We start from the raw sequence: 27,465 nt of genomic DNA, 5'->3' as shown, positions 1-27,465 counted from the left end.
GTCAGGGCCTCCATCAGCTGCCCCGTGGCCAATAGGCTCTCTCTGTTCCGCACACACATCCTCCCCACCGCTGCCAAGGCTCGCCTTCCGCTCAAGTCCATTTCTGCCCACACCCAGAGTGGAAATCACGTGCCTTTGGAAAATCACCGTCTGCCCAGAGGAGTCGGCAGGTGTCGGCAGAGCCTGGACGGGCAGCAAGACCTTGCTGCTGTCGTTCTGGCTGGAGAGGAGGAGACATCAAGGCCAGCCCTACATCTGCTCGTGAACATCAACTTCGCTCCTCTTTTATTTCAGCTGTAGTTGGGTGAGATCAACTACGGCAGGTGACAAACACAAGGAGAAAGAAACACAGAGGCTGAGAGAAAAGAGGTAAGGAAACTCTTTCTTCTGCTAAGAGGCCAGCCTGTTTTCGGGTTTTTTAATGCTATGAACTTTATTACTCCGCTCAAGTTGCTGTTTCGGCACGGATGGATTGGTTTTGCCCTGCTTAAAGGTCTGTTGTAAAACCATCTCAAACCTTTGACTTGATAATACTTCTGGCTGAGAAATTCTCCAAGGCCTTTTAATTTTAACTAAAAACTGTTTGACTCCCTGGAATTTTCGCTGAAAGGGGCATAAAAAAAGGGAGTTACGAAAAGCTCAGAGCCTGGGGATCTCATGGATCTTTTAAACCCATATATAGGGAAATATGTCCTATATGAGGGCCTGTCACTGGTGACTGCATATCCTCAAGGGCTGCAAATGCATTGGGAAGCAGCCCTCTACCAGCTGCCACTTGCTATCACCTTCTCCATGTACCCTGCAGGAAGGGGAACTTTATTCTAAAAAAAGCCTGCAAAAATAAGAAGATGCCAGTCTCTAGCTAAGTAAGGATGTCTACTTACATCTGTACGTGCTGAGACTGGAGGGGTCTGTTCTGCTAATCCAGGCTGACTGGCTCACTGCCTGACACTAGCTGCCAATGCAGCCTGATCCATTAGCTCAGGGCTGAGCGAGCAGGATTTCTTGGAAAAAGAGGGATCCTTGCAATTTCAGGACAACAGAAAAGGGATTTGCTTTCCCCTTACATGGGCTGCTGTGCTGTTGAAAGCAGGAGTTCCGTTTCTGGTTGAATTTTTCAACTTTCAGGCGGCATATCCTGCTCAGCCTCCATCAGCCACCTCAGATATTCCTCCACATGAGGGCTGAGCTCAGGTTACTGCTCATTGTTCTCCACTATGAACTCAACAGCCCCTGGTGCAGGTTGGAATCATAGGATCACCGGATGGCTTGGGTTGGAAGGAGCGTTTAGAAAACATCTCGTTCCAACACACCCCTGTCACAGGCAGGGATACCTTCCACTAGACCAGGTCACTCAAAGCCCCTTCCAGCCTGGCCTTGAACACTTCCAGGGATGGAGCAGCCACAGCTTCTCTGGGCAACCTGTTCCAGTGCCTCATCAGTCTCTGAGTAAAAGATTTCTTCCTAACACATTTGATCATTTGATCTAAACCAACGCTCTTTCAGTTTAAAACCGTTCTTCCTTCTCTTATCACTATCTGATCATGTAAAAAGTCACTCTTCCTCTTTTTTATAAGATCCCTTTAAGTACTGAAAGGCTGTGATGAGGTCTTCCTGGCTTTTCCTTTGTCCCCTCCAGCGTCTCACAAACATGTCTGCCTGCAGCACAGCAGGGCTTGGCTCATCCAAACTGAGCATCCACCTCATCCCCACTAGAGGTTCTTGAGCACCCAGGGACAGTGCCCACTGGATCTGTCGCAGCCTCTCGTGTGGACCCTGTATTCACAACAGCAAAATTAAGTAGGGATGATGCCCAAATGTCATCCCAAGCACATACAGGGCTTGGAAGGCTGATGAAGGAGCTGATTTCAGAGTGCCTCACAGTGCCTTGATTAGTCACAGCCTCTGGTGGCTTTAGAAAGGCAGGTCTTGGCTTCCCCTCTGGCCAGAAGGGAGCAGCCTGGGCTGTGGAGATGGAGCCACTTCTTGCGGCCTCCACATGGTTCCAGGCATGTCACTGGGCATGGGGTACTTCATGGCTGAGGGCAGCTGAGCTGGTGCTGATACAGTGACATCAGCACCCTCCTTGTCCTGATGGTGGGACCTCTCCTGGGGAGGATTTAGTGGCAGCTTCAATGGCTTGTGTGTGGTGGGATTTTGATATTAATGGCAGAATGGCGAGTGTGTTGATTTCAAGGCCGGTCCAGGCCATAATTCAATGGTTACTTGAGATAGTAATGGTTGTTCCTACGAGTAAGCTAGTGATTAGTTTTTCCTGGGGGTTCATTAGCAGGGGAAGGAGTTGAACCATCATTTTTGGGGTATGGGCCCAAGAGCTTGTTTAGCTGACCCTACTAGAAAGTAATATAAAGGAAGTATGGAGGGTTTTGATTCCTTTAGTGTAGGTTCGATTCCTGCTTTTCTGAGTACTAGGCTTTCACCTGTGTGACCCATGGATCCTGCTCCGGCACCTCCCTCTCCCAGGGGCTCCAATGGGAGGGTGGCATCTGCTCTTGGATGAGCAGAGATGCTCAGGAGGAAATGGAGGGAGGGTCAAACAGTCCAGGGAGGCAGTAGGGACCGTGAAATGACCTTCACTGCTGTCATAACTTTGCTCTCTGCCGGCTATTTTCATTGCACTTCGTCTCTTACCCTGCCCCCTGCTCGCCTGACGTTTGCTTTAACGTCAAGGAGTAAATTCAAAGAAACCACTATTTGGTAAAAGAGTCAAGTCAGCTTTGGTTCAGATTTTTAAACTGAGAGGAAGAGAGGTGAAGCCCTTTAGCCCAGAGCCCCACAGCTGAGGCTAACTCTCGAGCAGGGCAAGGCGCAGCTGCATCCCTGAGCCCTGGCCCGGCAGGCAGCGCAGGGGAAATGCCACAGCGGAAGCCGAGGTGTGGAGGGACGGAGGGCTGGGGGCCCCCCACCCTGACAGAACAAGCTGCTGCCAGATCAAAAGCACAGCCACAAGCAAGAGCGAAAGGAGAAACCAAAACCACACTGCAAGAAAGAGTCACAGAAAAACACAGAGAAAAGGAGATGGCCTGCTCTGCATCAGGAGTGGTTGCAGAGTTTTTATTTGTTGGGTTTTTTTTAATTTAAGTTTCCTCCTGTCTCATGCCAGTGCCAGCCTGTGGAGAGGTCTCTGTAGCCATCACCCACTGGGGTTCAGTACTGAGGGGCTGCCAGCCCTGCTCTCAAGCAGATGTTCTCCAGGCATGACTTGGTCCTGCAGGCATCATTCTCTGAAGCAAGCTCACTCACTACCTCAGCTCTCCTTTTCCTATCCCTCAGAGAGGCAAGGATCATTAAAATAAGTCAAGAAGGAAATTAAACCAGTTTAATAAGAGGGGGAAGTTAAAATGAAAAGGAAATCAATGTTCACTTGGGAGGGAGCCCTGCTCCTCCGTTGCTAGATGTGCTAATAAATCAAGTATGCCTGGACTGTTTCTGGCACAGAGGCCAGCTGGCATGAGATGGTCTGGGCTATTAAACTCACTTAACCTCCAAAATGAACTGGCCACATGCCAGCCACCTAATGGGAGAGGTCCCTGGCCCATGCTAACACCTAAATGCATCCCAAGAGTTGCTCCGGAGAGGGAGAGTTGTCCCTGGCCAAAAATGTGTCAGGAAATGTACTAGCAATTTAACAGGACTGATGAGTATGTTCCAGTGCCTGGGGACATTCTGTGACACCGCTTAATTTATGAGTACCACCGTAAGATGCAGCTGGGCTGCCTGTAAGGAGGCTGTGGGTCTGCTAGAAGCATCCGCTAATGAGAGCAGCTTGCTCGCTTAACACAGCGGAGCCTTGCTCTCTGAGATCTGTAAACTCCGGAGCAGCCTTGCCGGGGATCTGGCCTGGAGGGATGCAGAAGGACATAGAAAGGCAGGGGGGAATAGGAAGTGGCATGCATGAGAAGCAGAAAGAAGCAGGGAGAGAGGGAAAGTATGTAAAAGAAATCCTAGCTGAAGGCAACTCATTTTCCCCACTGATTTGTAGCATGGAGGTGGTAACATCACACTGTGGAGATCTGCCACAGAAATACAAAGATTAGTGTGAACAAAGTGGGAATGCAGAAGATGTGAAACCAAGAGAAAAAACAGAAGAACAAAGATGCATCAATCTGCATCTACCAAGATGCAAAAGGTCAGCAGTTCACCAGTCCCACAGTGCTCTGGTTGTGTGGTTTTGCTCAATAACCAGGAAGCAAGAAGACAAAGAATAAACTGAAGCCATATGACAGGAGAATAGAGATTCCCAGTCAAAACAAAATTATGAGGTGTGACTCAGCGATTTCATTAATTTTTACTTGTTCCATTACCTTCAGGTTTTATATAAAGTTTAATGACTTAAAAAATTTGACACCCATCACTGAACTGTTAATTCACAGATATTACTTTAGAGTGGGGGCTGACTTTTTCATCCCACAGGAACAGGTGATGCGAGATTTCACAGCAGGGATGAGGTTCCTCCTGTCACCTCAGGAATGGATCTTACTCAGGGCCCTGTGCCAGTTCTCAGTTATCGATGTTCCTTCGGAGTGAGATGCATACAGTTGCCTTGTTAGTGCCCCTTTCTTTATTCTGCAGCTTAACCCAGCAAACTGCTTCATCACTGCCTCTGCATCTTGTTAGGAGTGATCTCCCATCATCCACACTTGCTCCTTTGTTTTACACTTTTCGCAGAAAACAGCTCATGCAAATATTTCCTGGCCTGGGATGGGTTTTTTGTTTTGCACGAGGCAAGCCACAAGTCTCCTCTGACTGTTCTTTGCCACCTGTTTCTCTTCTGATGGTGCATATGGCTGCTGTCTTGTTCTTGCACACATATTTTTCATCTGTGCATGTCTGTACATTGGTCTGGATGTCAGATGTTGTGCTGACCTGATCTCCATTTAAATGTAGTGCTGATGTTTTCATCTACTCTTTGATAGCTTCACATGCTCTGATCATTAAATTAATTTCAGTATTAAATTATCCTCTAATAGAATATATTACACTTAATATTACACATTGTACATATAAATACTGTAGAAAATTATTCATGCATTTCTTTTGAGTTTAATCCCATTAAGACTCCAGCCCTTCAGTTTGTCACACACCTGGCATGGGGACTGCCTGCTTCCAGAGAAGTGAGGTCACCTCACTGGCTTGCTCACTCCCCAGGGCATTTAAGCCGCTTGGCTTCCCTTCTGTGGTTTATGCCTTGGTTTAGGGATGGAGAGCTCAGCAGTGTCCTTGCACCAGCAGCCATGGTCTCCTTCACCTTGTCACCCCACCCAGCTGCAGCTGTTACCAGCACTTGGCCTTTGCTACAGTCAGAAGCTGCATCTAATTTGATAACTCGCCTTAACATGACCATTAGCTTCCAGTTCCCGCTTAAGGTTTTGCTGCCATTAATGCAACTTCTTCTTTTGGACCTCATTCCTCCCTTCTCCCCATACTTTTCATTGAATAGTCCTAAGAATCCAAGCAGGTCTTTCCTGCATCAGACTTGCTGGTTGTTGAGATTTTTAAGGTAACAAGTTAAAAAAAACCAAACCCAAACCTGAAGAAAAATATTAATAACACATGGCTATAATCATAGAATCACAAAATTACATGGAAATATTTAGATGGCAAGGGACATTGGGAGGTCTGCAGTTGGTTCTCCTACTCAGAGCTGAGTTAACTACAACATGTTGCTCAGGGCTTGACAAGGCAACTTCTGAGCGTCTCCAATGGTGGAGATTGCCTGGCATCTCTTGGCATCTATTCCGTTGCTGAACCACCTTCAGTGGGAAGAAAGTTTTCCCTCTGTCTAGTCAACATTTCCCTGCTCAACATATGGCTGCTGCCTCCTGCTCCTCCCCTGTGCACATCTGAGAAGAATGTGGCTTATTCTTCTAGCTAATATCCATTAGATAATGGGAAACTGAAATTAGATCCCACTTTGGCTCCCTTCTCCCCGTCAAGCCCAGTTTTCTGCCTCTCCCTGTATGTCAGGTGCTCCAACTTCCTCACCATGCCACCAGCCCTCCACTGAACTCTGTACAGTTTGTTGGCACCCTTCTTGTACTGGGGGCCCAAAACTGTACCCTGTATCCTAGATGAGACCTCAGGTGTGCCAAATAGAGAGAAATAATTACTTCACTCTACTTCCAGCAGAGCTGGCTGTGCTCTTGCTAATGCAGCCCTGTATGTGTTTAGCTTTAATCTCTGCAAGAGTGATGATAACCCACCATAGAGAAGTAAAAAAGCACAGAACTCTTGGCAGTATAAACAGCTGCTGCCTGATGAATGCCAGAAACCTAGGGATGAGTAAAATGAAATGTTTATTACCAAACTCCAGGGGCACGCTGCAGATGGATTCTTTGCTGAAACAAAAGGCTCTGGTGACTTTCCCAATAAGCTTCCATTTTCCTGTGCTGAAGGATGGTGGGAGCTGAATGGGAACACAAGTCTCATCCATCGAGGTCTGAATAATCAAACATTATTAACAGAGCATTTGGGTCTTCCAGGATAAGATCCCTTGGCAGTGGCAGCATTTCCAGCCTTGCTGTCCCGGGAGGGGAGGAGCATTCCCAGCGATGGAGTTGAGTGGCACAGCCCTGAGCTGCATGCCTGCCGCCCTCCTGCTTCTGCATCTGGGTGAGTCCTGGGCCCAGCAAACCCTCATGGTTCTCACAGACTTTTCACAAGCCTCACAACCCTCGGTGTATTTTCTAGGCTCTTTCTGATGTGTTCTATAAGTTTCCTCACACAGTTTAGCTTTGGGATTCAGGTTGTTCCCAGCCCACCTGCTGAGCCTGCCAGCCAAACCCAGGGTTTGGGGAGCTGCCCCACAGAGATACAGGAGTGGGGTCCTGTGAGAACCAGGATACACACCAAGCAGAGTGGAAAATATGCCCTCCACATTGCCTCTAGCTGTCTGGGCAAAAACATATCTGTGATGCGTAACCACATCTGTGATGTGATCTTCAGAATCTCATCAGAGATTTGCCCTTGCAAATGGAATGCTACTAGCTTGCTTAGCTTGACTGCTAATGTTATAAGCTTTGGTGGATTTTTTAGTGCTCATTTTCCAAGAAAGGAAAGACACTGAATAAGGCCAAGCCTGCAATTCTCAGATACTCAGCTTTGATTCCTCTGGTCACAGAGGAAAGATTGGAAACCTTTTGTGCATCCTAGAACCAAATGAAAAGCAAAAGATAACAACTCTTATTAATAACATTTCTAATTTCACAATTAAAGACAAAATCATAAACTTCTGTAGTCCAGTGTCCAATTACCAAAAACCTGTATGAGTACTCTTGCAGGTGACCTCTTAGAGGGATGTAACTTCTGGCAAACCCTACATTAAACTCATGTCAACTTTTAATTTTACACTTCTATAGCTCTTCAGTACTCAGGTCACCTCAGGGATTTGCATCTCTAAGAGCTTACCAGCAGCGAGGCAGGAGATCACAATCCTGTTATTCCCAATCTTACCTCTGGCAACTCCATCTCTTTCTTAAGGTCTCCTGCAGAAACCTTCTTTGCAGTAAAGGAAAGGAAATTATTCTCCCAAGAAACAACTTCTAATGTTTCTTCAATCTTATACAACCTATTTCTTTTACTGTCACATAGCCCTCCTCCCAAGAACAGGAGCCTGACATTAGGTCAGCCTTCTTTCTTTCTTTTTTACTTTATTTCTTCATTTTTTTGTATTTTCAGTCTTCATCAATGCAAAAACTGGAAGAAGGTGTGAGCAAATTTGTCAGTGCTGCATCAAGTGTTGACTGGGGAGTGAAGGAGGGCTGACATATGCCGTCCTTCATTTGCTACCAGTAGAATAACTAAGTCCTATCCAGTGGAAAAGGGTTGTCTCAGTAAAATTGTCGACATTTCAAAATTATGAATGATGGTCAATCTGCCATAACTACTGGTATTTTCCTTTTTTTCTGAATGTATGTGAAAGAGAATAACCAGGTAATAAAAGAGCTTGATTGATTGATTGATTGATTGATTGATTGATGATATAAAGGAGTGACAAATTCAGAAATTAAGGATAATTTCATTGTCTGGGAAAGGGAGGAAAAATATCAACGTATTTTTGAAGGGCTGGGCATTTTTTACTGAGCCACCCTTCAGAAAGTGAACTTACGCCTTTTTTTGGGTGGGTATTGACTTTTAGGCCTGACCTCCAGTATGGTTCACAAAAATGAATTCCAGACTGGGCTTGCAGGAGGGGAGGTGACCCTGAACTGCCCAGACATACTTCCTGAATCACAATTACCTCGGGACTCAGTTGTGAGATGGAAGTACTCTGATACTCTTCTATGGCGTATGGAAAATAATCAGAGATATTGGAGAAGTAAGGCTTCCAATTCATTACCCCTTCTCCCTTCACACAACTGAGAAACCTCTTCCCTCCTAACCAAGCCTATTTTCTCAAAAGAACCAAATTTCATTTCTGGCCGGTCTGACATCAAGACGCAATACAAACTGAGCGTGCGGGATTTGAAGCTCTCCGACGTCGGCATCTACACCTGTGAATATGGCACTCACAAAGTCCACACCTCACTGCACATCGTTAACTGTGAGTGAATGCAGGGCTTTTAGTCATCAGGAGGGGAGGGGACCATAGAGCTTGGGGAGACCTCTCTGCTGGGATTCTTTATCCAGCTGCATTTCTTCTGTCTCGGCCTATCACGGTTCATTTCTCCTCCATCTCCAGAGCACAGTGTCTCCATGTTCTCTTTGCTGTAACACTTGTGTCTCTCTTGCAGGAAGAGGAACTTACTTACTGCCTGTGCATTTTCTTTTTACAGTGAAAATCTCTTTGGATGGGCATTTTTTGCAAAATGAAGTCCCTGAGCTGATTTTAACTCAAAATTCATCCAGTCCTCTACCCAATCTCAGCATCACGTTGTTTGACAGTAACAATAACAGAGTGACACCAGAAATACAAAACAAGAACCTTCAAGAATACATAGTGAATTTAAAGAAACTGAAGACTATGGACAGTGGGACCTGGGTGTGTCAGATCCATTCAGACTCTCCATTGATTAATCAGAACATCTCCTTTGCAGTGAAGGTATTAGGTATGTGACAACAGAAATGGAACTCACACACAGGCTTGGGAACCACTGCTCCCTTCAGCTCATGAGTTTAACTTTTAATCTCCACATTCCAAGCAGTGGTACTCCAGGGTTGACTTCCCAGGGCTTCCAGCAATGCAGCTTGGGGCTTATTCTGCTGCCTGAGTTCTGTTCCACTCTTGCACTCATTTTTCTCTCCAGGCTTGGTGAGGAGCAGATTCTCCTTTCTTCGGGGTCTGTTCTTCTCAGCTCTGCTGTGCTCGGAAGCTTTGGATCTTTCTGCTGTCTTATTCTTTCTCTGTTTAACCTTTCTGGAGGATGTCATGGCTTTTCTCCAAGTCCTTTTTAAACTGAGTGCAGTGTGCTTCACTCTGGATCAAGGGCAGACATGGGGAAGCGTAACCATGGCTTTTCCTGCCTCTGTATTCCTTGTCTCTTCTAAATTCAGGTTTTCAGAATCCAGATTTGGAAAGAAAGTATGCAACTGTTGATAGTACTGTCATCTTGTCCTGGCATCTGAACTCCCAGAAGATAAAATGGAAAAAAGATTTCACAGGACAGCTGAATTGGAAACAACAGGAAGGTGCAGAATCTCATGAGCTGCTTGATTTCATCGTCACAGCAGAAGGACAGCTGCATGAGACTAAAAAAAGCAACAACTTGTTGTTTGAGATACCTGAAAGCAAACCTGAAAGTACCATAGAAGTGAAGCTCCCCAAAGTCCATTTCAATCACTCTGGCCAGTACCAGTGCCAGCTGGAGTACGAAAGAAGACATGCACAGAGCAAGATAGAGCTGGTGGTGATGAAAGGTGAGAGGAAGGAAGAGAAGTGGGTCATGAAGAGGAGGAGCTACAGAAACCTGCAAGCCCCAAAAGCATGGGTATGGCCCCATCTTCCCATCCCCTCACTCACATGTCCTTGTCTTGCCTTTACAGTCTCAGCTAACCCTGCTGGGCCACTCTCCAGAGGGGCCAGTGTGACCCTGACCTGCCAGGTCTCTGGACCGCTGGCACCCGATGCCTACTTGAGCTGGGAACGTGTGGATGGCACCAAGATGGACATTAAGAGCTCAAAGCAGCATGAAGTAAAGTTGGAGGTGAACATCAGCACTGCAGGGCTGTGGAGCTGTCACCTCATAGAAGACAGTGACAAAAAGATCAGCTTTCACTACCACGTGGGTATGGAAATTAGCATCACATCCCTGCCCCGACCCTAAAGCTATAAAATTCTATTTGTTTCTGTGTCTAAATATTTGTATCCTCCCACAGAGGAAGCTTCTGTTTGGATTAACAATGTGATAATTGGAGCAAGCATTGGAGGCAGTTTATTGGCGTTTGCCCTTGGGTGCCTGTGCATCATCAGTGGTGTAAACTGGCAGCGGAGAAGGGTGAGTGCCATGGTCCCTGTGAAAGGTGCAGAGATTACTGGCTCTCCAAACCACAGGAGGAGTCAGATTTCCTGTCTGGGTGCAGGGCAGGACAGACAATGGGTCAAGCCTTAGACTCAAGGCAAATTTTTGAGATGGGCAGTCTGCAGATGTCAGACAGCACTTTACTACCACTTCAGAGGAAACCACTTGAAGCATAAAAATATCCAATTTTTCTTTGTCCCTTCTCTCCGGGCAGCAACGGGCAAAAAGGATGGCACAAGCAAGACAACACTTGCTGGAAAACAAGACATGTCAGTGTCAACAGTAAGTGGCAATGAGGGCACCCAGAATGGGCAAAGACTGTTTTCAAGAGAGAGGAGCTGGATGATTGAGCGGGGAGAAATTGAACTTGAGCCTCTTTGGTGAAACAGTACAGCTGCATTTCAGTATTTTCAGCTCTTACTCATGTTAAATCCTGCTCAAGAGTTATGAGCTGTGCTAAATCCCACACCCATGGCAGCACTGTGCTGGGAAACTTTTGAGCAGAGTTGTTTCATTCAAATTATCTTGGTGTTGAGAGATGTTAGCCGAACCCAAGCAGGAGTTCCAAAGTCCTTTGGTGGGGTTCACAGTGAATCTGAGATCTGGATATCAAGGTTGTGGAGGTGGAAGGCACAAAACCAAGCACAAAGATGAAACATAGATTTTAAAAATCCATGATGTCCATAATTTAATTCCAGCTCTGCTAGAGCATTGCTGGACTGCGTTTGGTGAAAATTGCCAATAATCTCCCAGGAGTAACAAAAGAGGAGGGAAAAAAAATCACAGAACAGTCTGATTTGTACCCTTTCCTAAAGGCCTTGGGTGATGTGAAATACACCATTGTGTCATGACCCTTTTCATGGGAGCAAGGATTTCTCAGCAGAGAAGCTGCCCTTTTCCATGTCTTTAGGCTTATATGGTATCAGGCATCAGAAGCAGCTGTTGGAAACACTGACAGCCATTCTGTCACTGGAAGGGGAGCATGAAGGGAAGTATAAATGGCTGCATGAACAAGCTCAATGAATGTTTGGGTACAGAACCAGACTTCTACTTTGTTTTCACCAGTGACATTGGCAAATTGTGATAGTTTCACCTAATTTTTTTTCACTGTCCCCAAGAATTCAGTGAGAATGTTTATTGGCAAATACTGCATCACAGCTGGGATGTTTATGTGGTGAAGAGCATAACGTGTCAAAGAATTCACCTTGTTTTCACCTACATTTTATCCAGGTTAAAAAATAATCTCCATAAAGAGAGGACAAAGTCTGTACAGATACATCAAAATCTAGATAAATCTGTGCAGTACAAGTGCTGATACAGTTGTTCTCTAACTCTCTTTGCCAAGTAAGCAGCTCAGCGTAACTGAAACCTAAACTGCAGCCGTGTGGATGCTCAAGTAACTGTTTGCATCCTCAGCTACAGAGGCAGGCAGTCATTCTCTATGCAAAAAAACAAGTTGGGGGTGATACTCATGTAGTACTTTTCTCTTGCAGCCGGCTGAGAAAGTAACACTGCAGCACTGACATCACAAGGACTGATGAAGTCTCTGCCTGTACATAACCACCTGGCAGCCCATAGTGCTCTGTGAATCCATCTCCCATTCTCCTGTTCTAATGAAATTCTTTATTCCTTCATCATTCCCCCAGTCTAACACCATGGAGGGAGGTTGTCTGGCTAGGAGCCAATGGACCAGACAAGAAACCCCGGGGGGTTATGATTGATCCTCAGTTCTATAACGAGAGATGCTGAACAGAAGATGTGTACATATATATATACACACACACACACATATATAATATGCTTGCATTTTGTTCATGTACTTAATTTGACCTTCTTGTGGAACCAATTTTATGCGCTTCTTTTATCTGCCTGAGCGACAATAAATTACTTTGGGGTTGGGAGTTATTTTTTGCAAGCTGGACTACATTTTTTCTAAGGCACTCTTGTCTGGTTCAAATTCACATTTCTTTCTTTCCTGCTAGGATGTGAAATGCTGATTTTCACTATCTCCAACCTCCCTGGCTGCCATGAGCCTTCCTAAATGCACCAGCTCTTTGTTCTCTGTGAAACCCCTCTGTCCATGCTCACGTGCCTTTCCTGCGCACTCTGTGCCCTACATATCTACCCCTAGACCTACATATCTGATCCCCCATATCTATTTGTCAGCCTGTAGCTTTCACCTCTCCCATAACAAGCTAACAAACAAGTAAAACCAGCACAATTAGTGGGATAATTCAGAACTAATTTTATCAGGAAGGCAGCCCAGGATACCAATAGATTCTGGAAGTCAGAGCCTGAAGAAGTTCTGAATGTTGATCTAGAAGGTAAGTTTGGGAATGATGTGAGAAAGTAATTGCCTACGAGAACAAACCAGCCTTGAACTGCCTAGTCCCACAGAGTGCAGAAAGCAGATGCTTCTGAGAAAGCCACTGAAATTGTTTCTCACCGAATGACCCCCTTTTCTGGCTCAAGGAGATGAGAAGAGGGAGTAAAAAGCTCAGGAAATTTCAGATGGAACTAAAAGCATGTTGCAGAGATGACAGAATGTCCTGAAAGAAAAATGCTGTTAAAATATGTACACAGAAGTCTTGTGTTTACAGAAGTTACTCCACTGTCTTGTCTGCTAGTGGCAGGTCAAAAAGGCCTTGAGGTCCTACAGCTGTCACTGGCTGCAGTCCTGGTTTGTTTGTCTGTGCTGGCCTTGCTGGGGACAGGCACAGAGGGGCACTGGGCTGTGGGAAGGGCTCCCTGTGGTGAAGACCCTCAGAGGGATGCCTGCTGCTGCTGGAGGAGGGGTTTTCTGTGTGTCAGTCATGCCAGCACCACGCTGTTACTGACAGACATCAGACAGGCCCAGGCAGCACCTGTGAGCCCGGGGAACCCTCCAGCCCACAAGCCCTGGAGTGGGGACGCAGCCCCAGGCAGCTGTGGCAGCAGGTGTGGGCCCCACTGGTGTCAGGCCTGCTCCTCCACCATCATCCTCACTCAAACAGGAGTGGCAAAGGCTCACACCAACATCACTTTCCTTCCCAGAGCTCGTGCTTGCATGCACATGACTACATTAATTGGGAAAAGCCTGCATGTCCTGGTGCATGCAGCTGCTCCTCCTGCTCCTGTCCCTGAACTGCCAGCATACCTTGGGAGCCATCAATCTGCTAAACAAGGCATCACCACAGCTAAAGGACACGTCCATTTTAGGGGCTGTATGTGGGAAAATGAGAGCAAAGTCAGGGGTGGTCTGTGTAATGGTCATGCCAAACTGCTTGGCACAATCCCCTCAACAAAAAACTACCCCTGTTTCTGCAGTCCAGACTCTTCACCTTAAAGAACTGCTTGAGTACCCAAACTCACATGGGTATCTGCAGCAGAGGGATTATCCTGTGCCACCTGATACCTGGATGGGACAAAAAATCAGGCTGGGTGAACATCTGTTGGGAGCTCCTTGAGCACTGCAGCCACCTCCAGCAGTTCAGATGCTCACCTGAGCTTCTGACAGCTGAACCAACCACCTCTTCACATAAAAACACCAGCCTTGACTTTTTCAACAAGAGAATCAGCCTGACAATAAAAGACTAAGCTAATTGGGCTTATTAAAAACCTTGTGTCCCAGTTTCAGCCAGCGTAGAGTTAATTTCTTTTCAGCACAGGGGCCATCAAAGCTGGGCTGTCCAGGATAAAATGCATGGGCAGCAGACAATGCCAGCAGTGGTGCTCGGAGAACAGGAGGTGCCTGAGCTGCCTGACAGCTGTCAAAGCCATGATGCAGCTCTCCTCTCTTGCACAGGCTGGCAGAGGCACACTGAGTGCTCACAAGTGACCAAAGGTTCTGTCCCCAAGCACAGCTGGGACCCACCTGCAAAGAGCACTCAGGCTCACAGCCCTGCCATCTATGCAGAAGGTCCCAGGTGGCCTGGCTGGCGTGGCAGCAGATGTGGTGGGTGGTGCCACTGGGATGTCTCTAAGTGCAGAGCTGCATCCACAGATGTGCAACTTCCAGTTCTCCCATCTGCACGAGTGTAACAAAAATGATGGGCCTTCCTCAAAACTGCACAATTCCTCAGTGGCTCTCCTGATCTCAAAAGTTGTGACCCTGCCCTACTCTACTTGAAGCTCACCTGCAAGCACAAACCACTGTAGGCTCTTATCTTATAAATCTGTCTTTTTTGGCAGCTCTACTGTCTGTGTCTTTTCATTTTCCTCCTTTGTTCCCTAGATGCACGGACTGCCCTGATTGAGAGAAAAGTCATCCACAGAGTGTGTCCTGGTTGGGCTTTGCTTTCCATGTGAGTGGAACACTGAAAGCTTCAGTGTGGGCTTCAAGGCAGCGCAGAGGTAGAGATTCAAACCAGATAAGAGCAAGCTTGCACAAAATGTGTCAAAGCAGATGAGTCCCCAGCTGGAATGGAGGGCAGCTACATCTTGCCCAAGCCAGGACTTTACAGGCTGCCTTCCACATATCCTGGTTCTCCTTCTCAGGAAGTGTTGGGGGCTTCTCCCTTCGCTAGGTGTGACAAAGGTGTATCTATGCTTTGCAATGGCACAGACCACAGCAATAAACAACTCTGCAAAGCAGCAAACACAATGACAGACTTATTTTATCATGTGGTGACAGCTCATCAGAGTAGCCCTGAGATGATGGCATACGTGGCAATAGTTACAAAATGACAATGTCAGCAAGAGCCCTGTGTAGTGATGTGGAAACACCACAGAAAGCGTGAGTTTGGAAAAATATGCGAAGTGCTGATTTTTCTTATTACATCAGTCTTGCTGGTACTACAGTCCCCCATGTTTCTGGGCTGCAGAAGGGAGAAGCACATGCTCCAGTCCTTTGGACCCAGCTCCACTGCATGGTCCTCAGTCAGGATCCACAGACCTCCTTGCTCCAGTGGAGGGAGGAGGTTGGACACAGCTGAGGATACACTGCCCTGTCCAGTTCTGCTGAGCTAGAAACACTCGGGCTGAAATAACCCCGTCCCACAGCGCTAGCTCCCCCAGCCCCTCCTGCTTGCCAGTTTATCTCTGCCCTCTGAGTGCAGCGTGAGGCGGTGATTCGGTGGATGCTGTCAGCCCGGATCTGCCGAGCCGATCCATGTGACTCATGCTCCCCGCAGGCTCTGCAGCAGAGCACTCGCATCCCTCAGCCTTCAGAGCCAAATGACCCTGTGTGTTTCTTTCCATGTTCCCAAGGTCTAGAAGGGAAAAAGCTGTGCACTTCAGCCTCTTCTAATTTCTTTTTATCTTGGAGATGGGAAGGGGGGAGGGGGATAGGAGAGGAAGGGCAGTATTCAGTGTCCATTTGAATGGCTCATTAGCCGAACACAGCTGCAGAGAAAGAGTAGCTTCCATCCACCCTTCTCAAAGGTGAGGGTAGAGCAGGAGTACCAGACTCTTCCAAGATGTTCAGCTTTGGCCTGGTTCCTTTCTGAGAGTATTCCCAAGTGTGTGTTTCCTAGGAGGAAGCCCAGGGTCTGTAAGCGCACTCACCTCTGAGCAACACACCCAAATCACAGCCTTTGCCTCATGCATGTCAGCATCCTTCCTTGGCATCCCCCCTGAAAAAGCCTTTGGCTCTCCTTCAGTTCATTTTCCAGCCAGCTTGGCCAAGTCTTAGAGGTACTTCCAGATTTGGAGAAGGAAAGAACAGCAGAATAAGAGGTGGTGGCAGAAATTGCCTCACTGGCAAGGCATCAAAAAGGAAGAAAGGAGAAATCCTCAATGCTTCAGCACCAGCTGGCTCGTGTCAAGGTGCCTGTTTCAGGCTCCAGTGCTGGGAAGTCCCTCCTCTGAGCTTGTCCGTGCGCTGTGTGGAGATGAGGCTCTGGGCATGGGCAGCAGGAACAGCGGCGCTGGCTGCGTGGGGACCATGGCTCCCGAGAGGCCAGCACGCCACCTGAAACGAGGAGAGCCAGAGAGCTTCCCTGGCACAGGCCAGCTGCATCCAGCATGTCAGCACTGCTCCTGAAAGCCCAGGCTATGTTTGAATTAAATGATTGTTCTGGCCTTGGGAAACCTCAAACATACCTAGAGAAGCTAGAGGTAAAATGAAAATTGCAATCCAGTGCTACAAATTTGAAGCAAAGAAGTAATTTTAGCTCCTTCCAGATATTGTGGGTTCCCAGACTAATGATTCAAGAGCTCCTAATTATCTTTTCTGTGTATGAGAACAAACAAGTAAGTGTTCGGTAATTTTGGAAAGCAGCATAATTAAATTCCGAAATGACAGTTTTACATCTCTTACAGACTGGAATTCACTGAGCTGGGATACCAGTGATGCCACAAGAGCAAGAGGGATGAAAAACGGGTCCCTAACACTCAGAAGAGAAGAACACATAAAGCACTACACTGGATGGGAAGGGGGATGGGGGAAGAAGGAGGACATACACACCTCTGCAAAATAGCATGCAGCATCACAACATCATATATTTGACAAGGCTACCCTGGCAATTCCTTTTCTCATGGTAAATATCATATACAAATATTTATGCACATGACAGAGAAAATATTTTGAGGGTGCCTGGCTGTGTAAGTAAAAACATTCAGTGGTAAATAGGCATCCTCAAGTCCAAATCCTAGTTTATACATTGTGAGCCCTAAGTATTTCTGTGAAGCTCACAACCAGCACTAGTCATCTGTCCCCTCATGAGAGCTATTATCAGTTGTCCATTTTGCAGATGAAATATCCGAGAAATCTCACTAAATCTTGCTGTATGGTGCTAGAAATAGAACCCAAGGTTTGGATATGACAAATCTACATTGCAGTCGCTGTCACTGGAGGGAGATGCTTGGCTGGGTTCTTGTTAGCCATTAACCACACCCTGCTCAGAGAGCCAGGAAGGATGCCAGGAAACCTGCTTGCAAGCACACCAATGTAGCCTCACAGGAGGCTGTATAAGTCGTGTTGGGGCTCTGAGGGTGGATTTAATTGCATCCATGATCTGTGAGAAACATATGAAACCTCCCATGGTGTCCATCAAAGTCCTGAGTAAGAGCTGCAAACCATCAAAACCCTGTGAAGCGCATTTGGCTGTTGTGTAAATGCTTCTGCTTTTAGGATTCTGCTGTTTGTTCCTTGGTTAATGAGCTCTGTTCCTTTAAGGATCCAAGGTACCTCTGGGAAGTGCATTTCCCTGGACCTGCAGAGCTGCTGTCCAGAAATAACTGATCTTTATGCAGTGAACTTTTCCAGAAGCCATTTCATACCCCGACATTGTAACAACACTGTTTCTTCAGGCCTGGATGCCTTGGACTATTTTAGTGAGCTGAGACTTTAGACAGCAGGTTGCTGGTCAGAGTACAGCCTGACTCTGTAGGAATTAAAAATTGCTCCCAGCTGTGTCAGTCCTCTTAAGAGATGAGTTTTGGTGGGGGGGGGTGTCACATTTCTAGCCTGGACTTCTCAGAGACACAGGGAACCCTGCACTGTGAGGCTTCAGGATTTCCAGGTCTCAGTATTGGTGCTCCTTTGCATGCGCATTGTCAATATGCCGCATATACACACTTACAATGCACCTCTTAGAGAAACCAGTGAAACCAGGTGTCTGGAAATCTTTAAAATACATTTAGATGAGATGGATGGACAAGCATCTGCTTGGGAGTGTGACAGCCCTAGGGTAAGAGCTCTTCTTCCAACAGAGTTCGTTCTGCTTCACAGTAAATCTTCAATTTTTTTCTTTAATTCAAAGTAATAACCCAGACTAATTTGCAAACACAAGAAGCTTCCTTGAGACTGGAGGACTGTTCTCATCCAGCTCTGCTCACCACTTTCTGTCAGGTGTAGCCTAAGCCATGAAGAAATGCTGGGCTGATGCTCGTCCCTTCCTGTGTGAGAGGAGGCAGGCAGACAGTACAGAAAATGCTGGAAGCTTGGTTTGCTGTTTCCTGAGAGAACACGAGGATTTAGTCACCCACACAAGCAGGCTAACAACTCATGCTAAGGAGACTCAACTCCTGAATCAGAAGAGGACAGTGATGTGGAAGTTATCACATTAAGCGATTCATCCAGATGACACAATTGAAGCTGCACAAATGTTTACATTTGTGGACACAGACCTTCTCACTTCAAGGCATAAACCTCCTGCAAATGATACAGGTTGAAAAGGGACAGAGGGGGGACACTACTGTCCCTTCTCACTTCTTTAGCTCCTGCTGTTGCTGGACTGGCAACTGAGCTGAACCACCTCAAGATTGTTCCTCTGTGGGAGTTCCTCATGCCAAAGAAAAGCCAGATCACGGCAGCATTGTCATCACCTGTCTTCCCCAAAAATAACTCTTACCACCCACCTGATACCAAGCTGGATCTCTTCTAGTGGTTCCTGGTTCTACTTACTGTCTCCAAAAGAGACCCTACTCACAACAGCTACTGCAGTGCAATTCTCTTTTTTACCTCTGGAACTGCCTTGGCTGCTGCCCCTGGGCTCGAGAACCAGCAGTAGCTCCAGCTTTCTTCCTCAGGAGCCTCTCCCTCTGCTGATCCTATCCTTGCTATCTAAGACGCTTGGGGTCCCCTCAACCAATACTGAGAATGATAAATGAAATCTGCCCTGTCAGCAGGGTGATAAAACAGAGCAGATCCTGGATCCGTAGGTCCACTTTAGCGAACAGGGTGGTGAAGCAGGAGCGAATCTGCAGAGGGAAACAGCTGATGATGAAGACTTTTTGGCCACACTATAAATGTCTGGGGACTTACTTCAGACTAGCCCTAGCCCAAAGCAAAGCAGAATTCTCATATTGGTCAGAGCACATTTGCTGCACATCTTGCAGGTCCTTTCACCTAAAATTATTCATGTTCTCCTGATCCAAACTGAGGTGCTAATGCAGCTGCACCCTAACTGTCCACCAACATGGATTCCTATCCCAGTTCTGATGGAGGAAAGGAGGACAGAGATATTTGCAGACAACAGGCCCTAAAATGAATGAAGACAAGGAAGTTATTGGTGCCTTCGCTCCAGCAGCAAGACAGGTAACAGGAAAATGAGATGTCTTTTGTCTTGTAAAGACTTTCTAGCCAGGATTGTCCTGGCTGAGGTGACACATCTGGAAGGAGAGCCTTACCCCTCTGACATGATCAAACCATTGCTCTGAGCACTACTCCTACTCTATCTCCTGTCCTCTCATCCACCTTTCCCCTGTCTGTAGCGCCACGCTGTTGGTTGGTGATGGAAGAGGCCACCACAGCAGTTGTGCAAAGGCACCCTGGGCATCCGATGCTCTGGGCACCTTGCCCTCCAAGCACCCTTTGCAGCACCAGCTCTTTGCCTTTCCCCTCACTTCGCAACCATCTTCCCCATATCTCGCACGGCCCGGGTGCCCCCTCACATCCCTCTTTGGGAAAGGGAGCCGGTGCCTTCTTGTCCTGCGAGCGGCCCTGTGGGGGCGGCCCCGGCCCGTGGGGCAGGAGGGCTGCACAAGACGAGGAGCCGCCGCGCCTGGGCCATGTCCGAGCCGGGCTCCGGGAGCGCGGCCGGCGCCCCGTCGCCGCGGCCCGTCGGGAGTAGCGGAGGGGCCGCTGCTGCCGGGGCGGGGGCCGGTGCCGGGGCGGCGGCTCCCGCGCCCGTCCGCCCGTCCCGCCCCCTGGCTGCTCGGCCCGGCGGTGCTCCCGCCGCCGTCCCCGCCGGCGCTCCCCGCCCCTCGCCCCTCGCCGAGCCCCGCCCGGCGGTGGCCGGAGCGCGGGGCCGGGGCGGCTGCCTGCGGCGGCCGGAGCTGCGGCGGCTCGGCCGGGCCGGGGGCCGGCACAGCCGGGCAGAGGCGCGCACAGCCGCGCGGGGCGCCCGTCGCCATGGCAGCGCTTGCTCCGGCGAGAGGTAAGATGGGTCCCCCGGGCCCCCGCCGCCGCCGCCGCGATCGGCCCCCGCTCCGCCGCCGGCGGCCCCGCTCCGCCGGGCGCAGGGCGGCGCCGCCGCCGCCGGGCACGGCCGCGCCCCCGGGCGCCCCGCGGGCTCCGCGGCCCCCGCCCAGCCCTGCCCAGCCCAGCCCCGGCCGAGCCGCTGCGCTCCGCCGCCGCCGCCGGGCGAGGCGAGGCTCGGGGCGGCCGGAGCCCGCCGGGGGGCGAGGGGAGGGGGCGGCGAGGCACCGGCGCGGCTCGGCCCGGCCGGCCGCGTCTCCCGGCACCCCGGCTCTCTCCGCGCTCCTTTGCAATCATTCTGGGTCACCTTCCTCTGCGAGCCCCCTCCCGCGCCTCCCCTGCATCGGCGGCCCCGCGAGCGGCTCCCGCGCTCTCCCCCGCTGGTGGGATGGGCGGTGGGGCGCACCCAGGGAGCGCGGCCAGGTGAGGACGGGTTTCCCCGACCTGGGCATCCTGCGTTAGCTCGGGGGCACTCCGGTCTCTGCGAGCGAGAGGACCACAGCCTGAAGCAGAATTGGGCCCCAGAGCCAGCAGAAGCAGGAGGATTCCAGCCTCATCGAGGGACCGGTGTGGGCTAGCAGAACAAGCTGGGGTGGGAAGGGCGGCAGAAGGAGAAGCTGCGAGGAAATTCATTCCCCTGGGATTATTAGAGACGGGTAGTTCGTTAACTGTCTCCAGAGGCCACAGGCCTAACTGCAAGAGTGGTGATACTAGGGGGAAAAAGATGAAACAGAGTAGAATGGGGGCATCGCCAGTCCAGTCATGGCAAACTGCTCCAAGCAGGGAGGAAAGGAGGCAAAGCCTCAGGTGGTCACAGAGAGGGTGAGAAAATATGGAGAGGCAGAAGGAAGCAGGGGGTGGGAACTGAGCCACTAGGTCAGGCTGGGGTACTGAGCCATCCACACAGAGATTAAGTTTACATCTGCACTGGTCAAGGCACAGAGCAGGCCTGTACCTTCCTGGAATATACTGCTTGGATGTCCCCTCTGGATGAAGACAGAGAAGGGGGTCTGACTGGTAGGACCAGGGAAGGCAAGGGTAAGAAGTCTCAGGAATAGGTTAGTAGTCTTGTTCCCTGGGTTTGTGACTGTGGGGGTTTCTGGGGACCAGAACTGCTCCAGAAGAAACATGTGGCTGAAAGACTTGTGTGTCAAGAAGGTGAAATGGCAGGGTACCATTGGAATGGTGGAATGCACCCATGGATAGGAGCAGCACGTTAAAAAGCAGATCATTGGCAGAGAGAAGCTGAGGTCCAAAGACTGCAGGAGCTGTGGGAGCTGTACAACTGAAACAAGGGATGTAGCAGCACATGCATGGGAATGGCAGGGCTGGAATTGCAAGGGATGATGCAGATCAGACCTTCCATGCCAGAAATGGCATTAGCAACACTTTGGGTAGGGAGCCTAGGACTGGAAGGGCAGGGAGCATGGTATGTCTCAGCAGCACTGGATTGAGTGGTGGAGACCAGAGTCCAGCCTGAGCTGTGCAGGGACTGGTGCATATTTGGCTCTTCTGTTCCCTGAAAGACATAGGGAATGCTCCACACTGTCTAAATCATGACAAGGTGTTAGTGTGGGCAAGGAGAGAGAGAGAGAGAGAGAGAGAGAGAGAGGGAGAGAGAGGGAGAGATCTGGGAAGATAGAATGATCTTAAATTACTTTTTCTCTTTTCTCTCTTCTACAGTGAAACTCATGCCCTGAATCTCCAAGGGAACCTTTGAAAAGGATCTTCCCCTCCCTGCCATCTCCTTATTGTTTGCCAGCTGTGCCCTGCGCAGGAAAGCTTTAAAGACCAGCAAAAAGAGAACAGCGAAAAGGACAATGTAGTGAGAGAGTAGCGAGGTCTTGGGTAGGGAGCCCTTTGAATCTTGTTTCTCACCCTTCCCTCTTCGTTGATAGCTCTCTGACAGCCTTGGCAGGAACCTCTACCTGGCCACCAGCACAGTGGCATTTGGTGAGAGGGGAATTACACTCAGTGTATGCACCACCCTGACTTCTTCATCGGGACCTCTGCTCTTTTTCCTGTCATCTCTGAAACTCTTGCCTACCTTCTTATTCCCTAGGACACTGGGAAGCAGGCACTTGCTTCTGCCAAAGTGTTTGGAGTCCCTAGAAGTCCCTGTTTGTGTGTAGCCTTCACCAGTCCCAGCAGAAGGTGGCCTCTGAGTCAGAAGGTGTCTGGTGGGCACATGAAGTAAGGAGAGCTTTTTATCTGGGAGAAGAGTGGAGGAGAGTGATGTAATAGATGGGGAGGAAAAAAAAAAAGTGAGCCCAAGCGAGTGAGGGAAGAAGCACTGGCAAGTGTTCATGAGAGAGAAAAAAGGTGGAAGAAAGAAAAAGAGAACAAGGGAAAAAAACAGATGAAAAAGTTAGAACAAGGGGAAGAAATATAATCGAATAAGAGGGAAAGGGAAGACTGGAAGCGAGACAGAGTTGATGGCTGTTCTGCCTGGCACCTGGTGGCAATGCCTTGAGAAACCCTTCCAGCGTGCAAACAACTCACATTGCAGCAGCAGATGAGGAGAGACGTGGCTTCCCCAGTGCCGAGTCCCACTCACCCTCTTACAATATCCCAGCAGCAGAGGCAGGGTGCAGTCTAGCAGGGTTGGCAGCATGGGGGACTCTGAATCAGAGTCCACCTTGCACAACAACTCGCTGTGGTGGCTGGCATGTGGGATGTTAGCTCTGTTGGCCAACTCTTGGATTATCCTCAGCATCACGGCCAAACAACAGAAACACAAGCCTCTGGAGCTGCTGCTGTGCTTCCTTGCTGGCACACACATCCTTATGGCAGCAGTACCCCTCACCACCTATGCCGTGGTGCAGCTGCGGCGCGAGTCCTCCGACTACGACTGGAACGAAAGCATCTGCAAGGTCTTTGTCTCCACCTACTACACCCTGGCACTGGCCACCTGCTTCACAGTGGCCTCCCTCTCCTACCATCGCATGTGGATGGTGAGGTGGCCGGTCAACTACCGCCTGAGCAATGCCAAGAAGCAGGCTCTGCACGCAGTCATGGGGATCTGGATGGTGTCGTTCATCCTCTCCACCCTGCCCTCCATCGGCTGGCACAACAACGGCGAGCGCTACTATGCCCGTGGCTGCCAGTTCATTGTCAGCAAAATAGGGCTGGGCTTCGGCGTCTGCTTTAGCCTCCTGCTGCTCGGAGGAATCGTCATGGGCTTGGTGTGCGTGGGTATCACCTTCTATCAGACCCTGTGGGCACACAGGAGACGCAGGCGGTGCCACCATCAGAGGGCAGAAGAAGCGTCATCCTGCTCTTCATCAGCACACACCACTTTCAATGTGCCAGCCATTGTGGTGGAGGACGTACGAGGCAAAAGGAGGTCTTCACTGGATGGCTCTGAGTCAGCCAAGACCTCCTTGCAGATGACCAACCTCATAAGCGCCATTGTCTTCCTGTATGACACGCTCACTGGGGTGCCTATCTTGGTAAGCATCCAGCTCTCCCTTTGCCTTCAGAGTCTGCAGTTAAAGCAGATTTGCTTTTCTCTCAAGTTTTAGAGAAGGATCTCTCCTGTCCCACCAGCCGCAGAATTGCCGCATCTGAATCTGTGTTATTCTGAGCGGTGGTTTTAAAAAGATTGCAGTAATTCTCTCATCCTTCCGCAGCAGCATTTTCTTAAATCTAAGCCTGGGGAATACACACCACACAGCTAAAACCACTGTGCAAGTTTTAAGTGGCTAAGAAGAGAGGAAATTATTCTGCAAACTTACTTGTAAAAACAATGACATTTCTATTTCTCCAGTTTGCTTCTGGAGAACTGATACACCAGCTTTAACAGCTGATGCATCCAGTTGTCTTTTTCCTTCTGCCTGTGTGGCTGTAGGCAGCATTCAGGTTTTGGCTAGCCGGTTGATTATGTGCAAAATTGGAGAGCTGGAGAAGTTCTCAAAAAGAACCCTTAAAAGGGGAGAGGCTGAGTCACAGATTATTTTTTTTCCCCAGCGGCTGTGTCCTTTGTTAGCACCTATTTAGCTCCAGCTGGTAATGAGCACAGGAAGAAGGGATGCTAGCACCAGGTCTCATGTTAGAGATATGACAGCTTGGAATGTGGTCCAGCAAACCTGGGGCAAGACCCCAGGAGCAGGTTTTCAAGGGGATACAGGATAATTACTTGATGAATCCTTTAGAGACAGATTATGTTCTGCTACAGAATTGATTCACGTTACCTTTCTGCCTTGATCCCTACTTCTGTCTCCTTGGCATTGTTGCTTTTTCTTGCCTTAAAGGTCGTGAGCTTTTTCAGCCTGCGCTATGATACGGCCCCCACCTGGATGGTTCTGGCTGTGCTGTGGTGTTCCATGGTGCAGACCTTGCTGCTCCCCTCTTTCATCTGGTCCTGTGAGCGCTACCGAGCAGATCTCCGCACCGTGTGGGAGCAGTGTGTGGCTATCATGTCTGAGGAAGACACAGAGGATGGTAAGCTGCTCACCAACCCACAGTCACCTCTCTTCACTAACCAACCTCCCCAAAAGACTACATAGGAAAGAGGGGGGGTCTTTGGGAAAAGGATCTTGTGGTGTTGTGGGTGGCTCAGTGACATTCATGTTACAGCTTGAAGTCAGCAACCACAAGAAAATTTATTCTGTGGAGGGCTCTGCCGCTCGCAGCCTTAGGACTAGCATCCAGGAAGCATTAGTGCAACATCCTCCTCACTAGTTGCAAGCATAGATATATTGTGTATGGCTGCCAAACCACAACCAAAGTGACGTGCTGGGCCTCAGCCCAACTCGCTCATTCAAGGGTCCAAGACCTGGCAGTGAGCAATTCAGAGGCAAGACAGAAGAAATAGGGCACTGAGTGGGTGCTTTAGTGCTGCTGCAAGCAGAAAGACAAGGTCCTTGTTCAGAGGTGAGCCCTGAGGGCTGCAAGTAGGGCAGCACAAGTCAGATAAGCATTAGGATGGTGTCCAGGTGCCCTGATAGTGCTCCTCTTCTGACTGAAAAGTGTTGACTGCCATTCTCGTCTTTGCCAACAGATGGTGTGTGTGATGATTATGGAGATGGCAGGATCTGCAAAGTGAGATTCGATGCGAACGGCGCCGCAGCTGCGAAGCGGGACTCTCGGGACATCAAGCTGCTGCCCATGCACCACATGTTGTTGCCCCAGGACAAGGTGCATTACCTGCAGGTGAGCCAAGAGCTAGCAGGGCAGCCCCACAACCCACTTCCTTCTCTGTCAGGTTCCCACGCCTTTGTGTCCTCTTGACTCTCTTCTCTGCGAACCTCAGCTACTCCCTTCCTGTTCTGACTCTTCAAGTCTTCCATCACCTGCCCCCTTCTCTGTTTTCCAGGTCCCTATCTCACGGAGAATGTCACATGATGAGACTAACATCTTCTCCGCCCACCGCTCTGCTCCATCCTTCCTACACAAGTGGTCTTCATCTGACGACATCCGCATTTCCACCCCCCGCAAGCCCGGGGGCCCGGGTTTCTTGCCTCCCCAGCTGCATGACTACCAGCACCGCCGGCGGCCCCCAGAAGATGAGCTGACGACCCTACGGCAGTTTCTGGAGGGGGGGCTGTTGCCCCGGGGCTCCAGCTCCAGCGCCTGCTTCTTCCGAGATGAGATCACCACGTTCATCGACGAGACGCCGCAGCCCAGCCCAGCCTGCAGCCCACGGCACTCCCGTCTCCTGCTCGCATCACGCCGCGACCGCCGCCTCTCCCTCGGCAGCAGGGAGGAGGAGAATTCCGACCGGCCACGGCGCTGCTCTGTGCTTGGCAACGAAGTCTGGCATCTGCAGGACGGAGAGCAGGCGCCATGTGAAAGGACCCCAGAGGCCTGCGAGCCACAGACCTTCCAGGACCCCAAACTATGAGAGACAGCATCAAAAACATTCAGTGCCATCACAGTTTTTAAATAAAACTTCAAGCGTTCCCTTTGTCCCGGGACCCAATCACTAATTTGCATTCTCATCTTTCTCGCCAGCAGGCAGAAAACACGGCACCCCATGCTGGTGGGGGAAAGAGAAGTGGGACAGATCCGCAGAAGGGAGCACAATGGACGGACAGACAGCCTGTGCCTGCTCTCAGGTTACAAACACATCCACCGCTGCCACCGCCACTTGGCACCCTTGCCAGTCCCGTCCCTTTGTGAACTCCACCCTCGCATCCGCTCTGCCCTAAGAGACAAGGCAGGCGCAGAATGGTATTAAAATTCTATATTTGGAGTGTCAATCGTGTGTCTGTTTTTAAAATACTATATTAGTAATAATTGTGTTTCCATAGAAACAAAATTATTTGCCCGGTGTTTAATGAAGCTTCACAGGCTTCTGGAAGGGAAATGCAAAATGTGCGAGGCTCCTTTCCTCCCTCTTCATCCTTCCTTGTCAGTTTCTCTGAAAGGCAGCAGATGCTTAGCAGCCCAGGAAAGTGAATGATGCCCTTAGAGGAGTTGTCATGGGAGACTGGGTGAAAGGTCTTCTGTCCGTTTCAGATGTGGTGCTAAGCAGGAGAGGCCTCAAGTTTTTAACACTGCTCAGCAAAAGGTTTTGATTTGAAGCAACTCCAGGCTTGGAAAGAAATTCTCTCCAAGAAGATTCTGACCCTTAACATGTTATTTCACCAGTGCAAACTGTTGATTCCAGTGCAAACTTTGTGTGAAACTTCAGATGGCCCAAACTTCTCAGCCAAACACGAAAGCTGACAGAGGCTTCTGAGGGAAGTCCCCCTCAATTGCCCACACCAGCAAAACTGGGAGTGGTGATGTCTGAAGCAGGCTCCTGCCCCAGATACAATTCTTGGCAGGGAGGTGCAAGAGTACCATGTGGGAGATGGACCTTCTGGCTGGTGTTGGCTGTCATTCCAGCCAAGGGCAAAGGTTTGGCATTGTCCCAGGGGAGGCAGTGTCAGAGAGAGATAGGTAGCCCATCATGCCCAAAGCAGTTCTCCGTGTGATGGGAGTATGAAGTGTCCAAGCGTGACTCCAAGGAGACGCGGCCTTGGAGGCCTTTTGAGTGACCCACCCCAAAGGGAGGGTTCGCGCTGGGGAGGCCGCCCGGACCAGGGGCACGTCAGACACAGCGGCGGCGGCAGCACCGGCAGCCCCCGAGGCAGCGGCGGCTCTCGGCCGGCGCAGCGGGACCTGGGCCGAGCCTTCCCGCCCACCGCGGCCCCGGAC

At 49.6% G+C, this 27,465-nt stretch overlaps 2 protein-coding genes across 3 annotated transcripts; both read left to right on the top strand.

Moving 5' to 3' along the window:
- The first annotated feature begins 350 nt into the window (after positions 1 to 350).
- LOC115903236 (T-cell surface glycoprotein CD4-like) lies at positions 351 to 14,713 on the top strand. Its single transcript, XM_030947549.1, has 10 exons — positions 351 to 369; positions 6,504 to 6,633; positions 8,159 to 8,338; positions 8,423 to 8,563; positions 8,796 to 9,068; positions 9,514 to 9,876; positions 10,003 to 10,245; positions 10,336 to 10,454; positions 10,693 to 10,760; positions 14,692 to 14,713. Exons 2-10 carry the CDS (start codon positions 6,573 to 6,575, stop codon positions 14,711 to 14,713), a joined length of 1,470 nt encoding a protein of 489 aa, XP_030803409.1. The 5' UTR covers positions 351 to 369; positions 6,504 to 6,572.
- A 5,423-nt stretch (positions 14,714 to 20,136) lies between these two features.
- On the top strand, positions 20,137 to 26,224 carry GPR162 (G protein-coupled receptor 162). Of its 2 annotated transcripts, none has more exons than XM_030957112.1 (5): positions 20,137 to 20,278; positions 22,003 to 23,771; positions 24,573 to 24,762; positions 25,322 to 25,473; positions 25,637 to 26,224. In XM_030957112.1, the coding sequence occupies exons 2-5, from the start codon at positions 22,932 to 22,934 to the stop codon at positions 26,162 to 26,164; spliced, it is 1,710 nt and encodes a 569-aa protein (XP_030812972.1). In that variant the 5' UTR covers positions 20,137 to 20,278; positions 22,003 to 22,931; the 3' UTR covers positions 26,165 to 26,224. The 2 variants fall into 2 exon arrangements, with proteins under 2 accessions (XP_030812972.1, XP_030812982.1); XM_030957122.1 differs by lacking the exon at positions 20,137 to 20,278 and adding an exon at positions 20,597 to 20,742.
- The last annotated feature ends 1,241 nt before the right edge of the window (positions 26,225 to 27,465 follow it).

The sequence above is a fragment of the Camarhynchus parvulus genome, chromosome 1, assembly GCF_901933205.1.
Source record: "Camarhynchus parvulus chromosome 1, STF_HiC, whole genome shotgun sequence".
In the NCBI taxonomy this organism is placed as follows: domain Eukaryota; kingdom Metazoa; phylum Chordata; class Aves; order Passeriformes; family Thraupidae; genus Camarhynchus; species Camarhynchus parvulus.
The sequence above is the reverse complement of the archived record's forward strand: the minus strand, read 5'-3'. Positions and strand labels throughout refer to the sequence as shown.

Excerpts from the sequence above, each read along its gene's own strand:
- LOC115903236 (XM_030947549.1), top strand. The coding sequence starts at position 6,573 with ATGGAGTTGAGTGGCACAGCCCTGAGCTGCATGCCTGCCGCCCTCCTG. Across the intron at positions 8,564-8,795 it reads CTCACTGCACATCGTTAACT|TGAAAATCTCTTTGGATGGG; the intron begins GTGAGTGAATGC and ends TTCTTTTTACAG. Across the intron at positions 10,761-14,691 it reads AAGACATGTCAGTGTCAACA|ATGCACGGACTGCCCTGATT; the intron begins GTAAGTGGCAAT and ends TTTGTTCCCTAG.
- GPR162 (XM_030957112.1), top strand. The coding sequence starts at position 22,932 with ATGGGGGACTCTGAATCAGAGTCCACCTTGCACAACAACTCGCTGTGG. Across the intron at positions 24,763-25,321 it reads TGAGGAAGACACAGAGGATG|ATGGTGTGTGTGATGATTAT; the intron begins GTAAGCTGCTCA and ends CTTTGCCAACAG. Across the intron at positions 25,474-25,636 it reads ACAAGGTGCATTACCTGCAG|GTCCCTATCTCACGGAGAAT; the intron begins GTGAGCCAAGAG and ends TCTGTTTTCCAG.